The 10,612-nt window shown below is 30.5% G+C and overlaps 1 protein-coding gene across 3 annotated transcripts in view; it reads right to left on the bottom strand.

The window, feature by feature from the left end:
- Nucleotides 1-5,556: 5,556 nt before the first annotated feature.
- Nucleotides 5,557-10,612, bottom strand: part of unc79 (UNC-79 domain-containing protein) — an 89,920-nt gene continuing 84,864 nt past the window's right edge. For all 3 annotated transcript variants that reach the window (XM_080150864.1, XM_080150866.1, XM_080150865.1), the window contains 5 exons: nt 8,071-8,157; nt 7,796-7,857; nt 7,404-7,467; nt 6,815-6,895; nt 5,557-6,084 (listed from right to left, as the gene is read on the bottom strand). In XM_080150864.1, the coding sequence (XP_080006990.1) occupies nt 5,983-6,084; nt 6,815-6,895; nt 7,404-7,467; nt 7,796-7,857; nt 8,071-8,157 (396 nt within the window). In that variant the 3' untranslated portion in view covers nt 5,557-5,982. The remainder of the gene's footprint in view (nt 6,085-6,814; nt 6,896-7,403; nt 7,468-7,795; nt 7,858-8,070; nt 8,158-10,612) is intronic.

The raw sequence follows: 10,612 nt of genomic DNA, 5'->3' as shown, positions 1-10,612 counted from the left end.
AAAACTAAAAATGCTGGCTTTGTTCTGGGTATTTAGGTGTAGGTGGGCCTAAGGCCAACAGAACAGAAACCAATCGTTTAATTTCGTAAAAAAAATATTTATATTAGGATACGATACATGAATTGCAGTATTTTCAGAACTGGTTCTAGCCCAGCGGAAATAAATCAGATATAAATTCATATTGGAAACAAGGATGACAACATCCATAAGTAGCGAAGCACAAAAAATCTTAGATTGGAATACGTACAAGTAGATTAAAAGATCAAGATTTATTAAGATCAAGAATTGATTAATTGGATAAAATAAACAAGAAACCTTGTTTTATTATGTATGATGACGATGGTCAAAGTAAATTACATAAAAGATGCTCATAACAATGTGGAAATTTATTTTGATACTGATATCCCCAAAAATGTTTGAAAATTGGATAAAAAAAAACAAAGATATGGGGAAATATGTAAAACATATAAAAATAGCCAAAAACCTGATCAAAGGCAGCCTGGCCGCCATGGTTGTTTTCTTAAAACAACAGAAAATTTAATTTTGATGTCTATAACTGAAAAAAATTTGAAAATCGGGCTATAAACACTGAAGATATGGAGAAAAATGTTAAAAAATATAAAAATAGCCTAAAACCTGCTAAAAAGGCAGTCTGGCCGTCATGGTTGTTTTCTTTAAAAGACGGGAAATTTAATTTTGATATCTAGAATTGAAAAAATTTTGAAAATCGGGACATAAACACTGAAGATATGGAGAAAAATGTGAAAATGTAAAAATAGCCTAAAACCAGCTAAAAAGCGATCTGGCCTTTATGGATGTTTTCTTTAAACGATGGGAAATTTAATTTTGATATCTATAGGTAACTGAAAAAAAATGAAAATCGGACCATAAACACTGAAGGTATGGAGAAAAATGTGAAAAATATAAAAATAGCCTAAAACCTGCTAAAAAGCGGTCTGACCGCCAATGATATTTAATAGTCAATTGTGCTCCTTAATGATGGGAATGTTGTCAAAAAATTTCAGCATTCTATCTTTATTAGGAGCTGAGTAAATCCCATTTCTCCCATAGCGTTACGGTCAGGACTGACGGACGGACCAAGTGAATAATAGAGTAGCTTCGCTACTAAAAAATGTACCACCCTGTAATTTGAACATATGTTATGATTGAAGGATTGAAGGGAATGAATTAACATTATATTGAATTGTGTAGAAAGTGATTTCTCCAGCTTGTTTCAAACAGAATAGAAATGCATTTACCAAAAATTAAAAAAAAAACAGATCTTTATATTATTTTGTTGGAATGTTTTCAGTGTCGTGCAAAGCGATTCACGATTAGAGGAAAAAAGTAGAAGGTATGCTTTCCCATTTTTATATTTTAAGGGAGGTGTTAACACCCTACTTAAGCCACTTTTCGCACACAGCTGTTTAGATTTTTTGATTGGTTGATTGGATCTATACCTAAATTTAAATCCTCATAGTTTCTTTCTTGGAAATGTATCCTAATTAATGTAGAAATTGTTTTAATAGTTTGTCTGTTAAGATTTCGCTAACCAATCGACTGATTACATTTTTCACTTAGGAGAAGTCAAGTTTTATGTTATTTCAAATTAATTCCACACACAAAGCCCTTTTATGCTAGTAGTGCAGCCGCTAGTGAATCTTGTATACTAACTAGCTAGCAGTTTCCCCATATCCTGTTCCACCCGTTTAAGAAATCTCAGTGGCGTGCGAACCGAAGGGGGCATTTGGGGCAATCGCCCCCCCCTAGCGACCAAAACGCCCCCCCCCTGCCCCCCCCTAGCCACCGCCCCCGCTGCCCCCCCCCCCTAAATGTTGAAAAATGCCCCATTTTGCCCCCCCCCTGGTCAATAAAAATGCCCCTTTTTGCCCCCTACCCTACAAAAAGCAAAACTATCCCAGTTTCAAAAAAAAAAGATCAAGAAATACTCCAAAAAAAAATTTTGGCGCTTCGCGCCAAACAGACAATAACTATTCATTTAACCTTACCAAATTTTTTAATTAGTGTAGAAATTAAGTTATAATCTTTTTTCACTGAACATAACAAACCAGGTAATAGGAAGTATTTTATTTTGTATAATATAAACTTTTTACCAAAGAAATTTTGTACATCCCCAATGATGATACACAAAATCACAAACCCTTATTTAGATTACAATTAGTGGATGAAATGTATGGAAACTCGACTTAATTAACCAACCAATCAAAATTCCATTAAAGTCCCCAAAGTTGTTGAGCCAACGAATAAGAAAATTTTATATGAAATATTGGGGATTAGTGTAATAAATAGCCCAAAAACCCCTCCCTCCCTGCATATTTGAAGAAAAAAATTTGCGCTTCGCGCCCTTCCAAACGGTTTCTGCTTTTTATCACATTGCATTGTATATTGTGTTTTTATTTCTTTGAAAACATGTGTAAACAACAAATATTTAATCAAAAAGTTATTTTATATAAAAAAGAAACAGCATTGATATTTATCTAAGCCTTTTTCTCAACACTGTATGTCTGTCTAAATGAATAACTATATATGATGTCATTTTATTTTCAGGATAAGTTTATCATTTTTTTTTGTGTACATACCCTTACAAAAAGACATGTTTTTTTATGGCAATTTTCATTAAAAACCATTAAAACTAACTACACTCTATATTCCTAACCTGATCAAATACGCCACTCTTGTTGTCTTTAAATGATTTTAGTTCAAAGGGGGAGTAAATATTTTAGGTGCGCTTCACGCACCGCCCTTATAAATCCTTGGAAACACCACTTAATCAAAAATTAACAGAGTTTTAAAGTGCCATTTAAAGAGGGTATGATATGTTGATATAACTTTTTAGCTTCTTTATAATTCACTATGGCTGTCAGTACGTAATGCTAAGGGGGAAATGTGATTTTTTCAACTGCAATTAAAGATAGAAGGCTAAAACTTAATGTTAACATTCCCATCATTATGGAGTATAATTAACTATTAAAAATTCATGGAGGTTGGACTGCTTTTTAGGACGTATTTGGCTATTTTTGTATCTTTTAAATTTCAGGTATAGTCCCTTTTGTGACATTGCCTCTTAAGGTGCATTTCGTCGTATTTTCACAGTAGCTTTTCACCTATTTATAGCTCCTGAGGGGCCAATTGCCTAACCCTGCAGGGAAATCACCTGACCTAACTTAACCTAGAATAACCTTTTAAAAGCTACTATGAAAATACGACAAAATGCCCCTTAAGAGGCGTTGCCACAAAAGAGACTATACCCTATATTTCTAAGAGATTTTTATATCTGTAGATGACAATTAATTTTTTTGTGGATTATAATATTTAAAAAAATAAAATTTCTCGCTGATTCGAGCATCCAGTATGTAATTTACTTTGACTGTCATCACACAACATACAGGAAAAAGGATTTGTGAATTTTTCTACCTAAAATATATATTTATTTCAACAGATGCTCTTTAAATTTACTTGTCTGTATTCTTATTCATGATTTTTTGTGCTTTGCTACTTAAAGATGTTGTCATCCTTGTTGTCATACAATAAATAAATATTTAAAATCAGTTTTAAGAAAAATAAGAAAGATACAGAGAGGGAGAGAGAGAGAGAGAGAGAGAGAGAGAGAGAGAGAGAGAGAGAGAGAGAGAGAGAGAGAGAGAGAGAGAGAGAGAGAGAGAGAGAGAGAGAGAGAGAGAGAAGGAGAGAGAGAAAGAGAGAGAGAGAGAGAGAGAGAGAGAGGGAGAGAGAGGGAGAGAGAGGGAGAGAGAGGCATACGTCCCCTGGGATAAAGTTCTAGTGCACTGGGAATACCTAGGCCTTTCAACTCAGCACATATTTTCACAAAATTTGCCCAGCCAGATTTATGTACAGGCAAATCTAAAGATTAATGTACTTGAATGGACAGGTAGCTATTCTCGCAAGGCTTAGATAATACAACATAAAAGAAGATGCTAAAATAATAGTAAATTATTCTAAATACATTCTATTACATATTTTTTTAATATGCCTCATAGTCTAAATAAATTTCTTCTACTAATATAGATTTCTATACTTTATTCTATGATGTAACCAGTGTATTTTACTTTTTAACAATAAGGTACCTTTAATCTTTTTCCTAATGAAGACATCTGTAAAAGAAACAGAAAGACAGATGAACGGACGGACAAATATTATATTTAGGTTCATTGTTTTCAAATCAAATAGGAGGGGGGGTTGAACTGGTTATTAAAATGGCCTTAAAAAATAATACATCACATTTAGAACTCGATACTTTAATTAGTTAGTGAGATCTTAAAAACAAGGATTCCATCCATAAGAATCGAAGCATAAAAATATATAAAATAGTAAATTTTTAAAGTAATATGAAGAGAAAAAGCAGTCCGACCGCCATTTATATTTTGTACTTGATTATGCTCTCTAAATTCCTTCAGAGGAGCTGAGAAAATCCCGTTTCCCTCAAAACGTTTCAGACGGACAAACGGACGGACATTTGGAATCAAAGAGAAGCTTCGCAACTAACAAACAAACAAAAAACCTAATGATCTACTCATTGATAAAAAAACCTGGATACACCCTAATATGAAATGATTTCATTTTAAAAGAAAAGGCCGACTTGATATGAAGTGAAAACCTCTCGTACTTTTATGTACATGTACATATAATTTATGTTGGACTGTAAACTACATTGTATCCAGAAGGGTAAATTATGTTTATTATTATTGGGAAAGTTAGAACATAACATCATATTCTCACCCTTTAAAACTGATTCTTTTTATAAAGGGAAAAAGGAGTGTTATGACTGAGAAATTGTATGAGAATCCTGCCATCCATATATTCAATTTTATTGTCTCAAAGCTAAAGGAGGATTTATTAGAATATACAATACATTTGCTTGTAACTAGGGATATTTAATCAAATATTTTTACACTAGCGGCAGCTAGAGGCCTCTGGGGTGAAGTCGACCCTCCTCCAATAATGAATTTTAGTCTTAAAAGAAAAGTATTTTTTGGGGGGGGAGTGGGCATTTTTTGTAGCGATTTTTGAAAGGGTATAAATACCCTTCCCCAGAATAGTTATAAACCTTTCAGAGACCTATAAGAACCTTCACTGTAAAGGAGAATCAAATAGGTTCAGCGGCTACAGAGATCCTTTGGTAATGATAGAGAGACAACCTGTTACTTTTATGTAAGAATGGTGTAGGTTCTCTAAGAGTCAGTAATGAAGTAATATTTTCCCTAAATGAATTTTCCCTATTTTGAAAAAAAATTCTGCCTTTTGTGTCTGTTTTATGTCAAAGTAGGTTTGTCAAGCAAACTTCAAACTACGGTACAATGAATAGTTGTGCATATCGGAGTTAATTGGTTTTAATTGAATCACAATTCTATATTTTGTTGTGATTACACAAAATCTTAAATTTTCAATGCATTTTTATTGTTTATATGTTCTCAATATAAAATAGATGAATTAAAAACTGAGAAATTATTTAGTTGTGTTTTTGTTTGTGTTTCTTTTGTTATTCAAGTTTAATTCTAAAAACAAATAGAAAAAAAGTAATTATATTATAATTTTATTTCAAATAACACACACTTGATAAATATTTCACAAAACAACATTTATTAAATATATTTCATTGTATATAATTATATATAATGATTCTTAATTCTTTTTAAGAATCATAACGAATATAAACACATTGAGATGCAAAAATTGGTGAAAATTGTTAAGAAAAAAATTGTGCTTCATTATTGTGCATTATACATTCAAAAATGAAATGCAGAAATGGAATAAAATATAGTTATCGCCAGAAAAATCTGCTAATATATCTTTTCTTGTAATATACATTTCAATTATGTAGTAAATTATATAAAATTTAGTTTAAATACCATTTAATTGAAGCAAACTTTTATACTAAATAAGATTTTTCAAAGGTAAATAAACTTGGTGTTCGATTTGTGCGGCTGGCGATCCCTGATAAAATTAGACACTGAAGAATTGTTGAGTTGCATTTGAAGCTTGTAATTCAATTTGTCCCATCTTAAACTGTAATCTCTGCAGCCAATTCACCAACACTCCGTTCAACTTAAATATTCACACATTATACCATTTTATATAAACAGGGTGGCAGGGAAGAGACAATGGACTGTAATTTACACTGGTACCAAAAGGTTTATAGCCTTGTTATCGCATTTGTTGGCTCAAAATATCTTACTCAGTTTTGGTTGGTTGGTTGTTTCCAAATAGTCTCAAAACTTTTAAACCAATTATTTTAATTTATACGGATGGCGTGATTTTGTTTATTATCAGTGGAAATATATATCAATTTATAACCCATTATCCTATCCCTTAAGATCCCTTATATTAATGAAAAATTGTGTTTCTTTTTAAACTTTGCCTTTTAAGTTAAACTTTGCTATAGCTCTCTCCCTGTTTCTGTCTTCTATTTTACAATCTTGGTGTTATTTACTGACAAACAAACATTTTCGTTTATAAACCACTAGCGGTTTCGCCCCAAAAAGTAATGAGAAGTCAACTTTCTTTTTCAAAATTACTCTTTGGAAAAATTATATCCAGGATACATAACTTTTTTTTTTTTTTGGGGGGGGGGATAAAACTTTTTCTTTTTAGGGGTTTGGAGGTATTTCATCCCCCAAGATAATGTTAAAATCACCACATTACCAGTATGTATATACCCTGAAGAGTAAAGCCAAGTTGGTTCTGCGGTTACAAAGATTTTAAGCTTTAGACAGACGGACAGACAGACATCATATATTATAGATAAATAATATAGAATATTTTTGTATATAAATACCTTTGTATCTGGTTCTAATTTAGGCTGAACAGGAGTTGCATCTTGAATATTTCTCAACCTCACACATATATGATCTGGTAACTACAAAAATTGAAAGTAATTAAGATTCTATCCAAGAGTTATAATCTTATTCAAGTGTTTGTGCATACGTAACTTAAAAAATACAAAAAAATATGGATCATAGAAATAAAACGAAGTATCGGGTTTCGTCGTATTCTCACAGTAGCTTTTAATAGGTTATTCTAGATTAGGTTAAGTAAATGTTAATGATTGTCTGACTGGGTTAGGAAATTGGCCCTGCAGAGTTATAGCCCCCCGCAGTGACTAGAAATAGGAGAAAAGCTACTGTGAAAATACGACGAACCCTGCTACTTTGTTTTCTTTCCATGATCCAAAAACAATTATTAGTCAATGTTCCTTTAGTAATACGCATTTGGTTATAATTTCATTTTTAAATTTGTAGCATTAAGCCTTTAAAAATATATTCATTGCTTTTTTATAATCTTAGAAAATTATTAGCCCAAGTAAATGACACTTTTACTTAAGACGTTATTTGATTTTAGTATTATAGATGTAAATAAAAACTTACTGTTTTGTTGTAAGCATAGAACACAGGACACCACAATGGCATCAACTTTGTCAATATTGTAGATCTTAAAAAAAGTTTATCTTATTGAGAAAAGTGTAAGAAAAAGAGCATTCTAAAATTTGAATAAAAATGCGAATGTTTTGTAAAGGTCATGATATTTCCTCAAAGTACCCCTCTCTTTTTAAAATAAATTACATAAATTTTTTTTCGAAGGGGATAAATTTCTTGTTTTTGTTTTGATAAATAAAGTTATGTTAGGTTACATTTAGTACAGGGCACAGTTAGGACTCCTTAGCAATAGAGAGTTGGAGAAAAAACTACCTCAATTTTTTTCAATTTTGTTCTAAAAATAAGAAAAGCAACAGATGATGTAAGTATTTCAAAATTCTTACCTACACTCTAGCAGAGCTTCCATTAAACTGAGAAAATGGAGGTTGACCATCTCAGCAAGGACCTTAAAATATTATTTATATCATATCAACAAAGGAAAAAATAAGCCAAATCTAGATGGGATATGGGGGGGGGTCGGATAAAACCTTCGAAACCTATAGATATCCCATGGATTAGAATCGGTTCATAAATCTTTCATTTTAATATCCGCGGAAAGTTGTCTTTAATACGATGCAATAAATAACTATTAAAATCAAATGACCATTTTTAAAATTACCTTTGAGTGAGAGACAAGCTGTAGAATACCAGGAGTAACCTTGACCCAGAAATCTAACAAGATGCTCGGTGCCAGCAATAATTCTTCCTGTAACAGAAATAATAGAAATCTAACAGGATGCTTGGTGCCAGCAATAGTTCTTCCTGTAACAGAAATAATAGAAATCTAACAGGATGCTCAGTGCCAGCAATAATTCTTCCTATAACAGAAATAATAGAAATCCAACAGGATGCTTGGTGCCAGCAATAATTCTTCCTGTAACAGAAATAATAGAAATCCAAGAGGATGCTTGGTGCCAGCAATAATTCTTCCTGTAACAGAAATAATAGAAATCCGACAGGATGCTTGGTGCCGGCAATAATTCTTCCTGTAACAGAAATAATAGAAATCCGACAGGATGCTTGGTGCCGGCAATAATTCTTCCTGTAACAGAAATAATAAAAATCCGACAGGATGCTTGGTGCCGGCAATAATTCTTCCTGTAACAGAAATAATAGAAATCCGACAGGATGCTTGGGGCCAGCAATAATTCCTCCTGTAACAGAAATAGTCAAGATTTTACTGGGTGAAATTGAAATATTTATTCTTAATAATTTCAACTTATTTGTAATTCAAAATCACCTATTCTTTTTAAAGAGCAATTGGTTTAATTTATATTTTGTTAAAATTACCAATTGAAACATAATAATGTATGTAATAAACTCTAAAATACTTTATCTAAATTCTTGTAAATTAGTGTATTTTAGACTTCAGCAAAGCATGTGAAAACCAACGAGTTATAAATAAAATAAAATATAATTTATGGATTAACTCATTTTTTAAGGCACGTAGCTACTCTTTAATGATAATTTTCTTAGACATAGACACTTCTTGCACAAGAATTTAAAAAAATGATTGTAAATAAAGAAGAAAGTTCTTTGATTATAATATGTTGCAGGATAAGTTCTTGAGCTAATATGTAATAATAGTAATAATATAAATATATTATTCCTCTATCTAGCATATACATACATAAAAAGGAGAGTAATATAATTATGATAAAGGAAGAAAACAAACATATATATGAATTATATAATTATTCCTGTAACAGAAATAATAGAAATCCGACAGGATGCTTGGTGCCGGCAATAATTCTTCCTGTAACAGAAATAATAGAAATCCGACAGGATGCTTGGGGCCAACAATAATTCCTCCTGTAACAGAAATAGTCAAGATTTTACTGGGTGAAATTGAAATATTTATTCTTAATAATTTCAACTTATTTGTAATTCAAAATCACCTATTCTTTTTAAAGAGCAATTGGTTTAATTTATATTTTGTTAAAATTACCAATTGAAACATAATAATGTATGTAATAAACTCTAAAATACTTTATCTAAATTCTTGTAAATTAGTGTATTTTAGACTTCAGCAAAGCATGTGAAAACCAACGAGTTATAAATAAAATAAAATATAATTTATGGATTAACTCATTTTTTAAGGCACGTAGCTACTCTTTAATGATAATTTTCTTAGACATAGACACTTCTTGCACAAGAATTTAAAAAAATGATTGTAAATAAAGAAGAAAGTTCTTTGATTATAATATGTTGCAGGATAAGTTCTTGAGCTAATATGTAATAATAGTAATAATATAAATATATTATTCCTCTATCTAGCATATACATACATAAAAAGGAGAGTAATATAATTATGATAAAGGAAGAAAACAAACATATATATGAATTATATATATATTCAGGTTATTCACATAAAAAGATATTTTTTCTTACTTCTGAAAGAGATAGATTGCTCTTTTTTAATCAAAATTATAATATTTTGTTAGATAGAATTAGCTAAACATTTTTATTATAATGTTGACCAAATTAAAAAGAAGTAAAACAGTAAAAACGGCTACTTTGTTTTGAAACTTCAATTCTCAAAACAATGTTTATTTGTTGAAAACAGGCAAAATTCTTCTAAACATTTGAACCTTTAAGGCTAGGTCTGTTCAATCATATATATACGTTATTTAAATTTGCACATATATGAAGAATTATTTGAAGCTATGTTTAAATAATAATTATAATAATAAAGATAAAAAAATGGTAAGTCTAGCTGTAAAGGTAGAAAAAAAAGTTGTAATATGTTATATTGAATATACTAATAATTAGAATGATTTATCAATTATATCTCTGTCTATACAATATACATAGTGGATACACAAAACATGGATAAAGTCTCTAGATGCTAGTATTGTATCTATTAGAAGTGTATGTATATTTCTACAAAGAATAAAAATGTTAAAATCTTACAATATTAGGGTTTTTACTCATAAAACTAAAATAATGACCAAATTATTGGATGACTTGAAAGTAATCTTAGAAACCATTGTTTAACAGATAACTTAACTAAATGGATATCGTATTGAATTAAAAATATGGATAAACAATTTAAACAGAGATCAAAATAAAAAAAAGCAGTTGTACTAATTTGTCTTTAACTCTTACATTTGTATTTAGTAAATATGTATTATGTAATTAATTATTTTCATTTGTAAAGG

Source organism: Acartia tonsa, chromosome 2 (genome assembly GCF_053477335.1).
Source record: "Acartia tonsa isolate MP-2025a chromosome 2, ASM5347733v1, whole genome shotgun sequence".
NCBI classification, from domain to species: Eukaryota; Metazoa; Arthropoda; class Copepoda; order Calanoida; family Acartiidae; genus Acartia; species Acartia tonsa.
The sequence above is the reverse complement of the archived record's forward strand: the minus strand, read 5'-3'. Positions and strand labels throughout refer to the sequence as shown.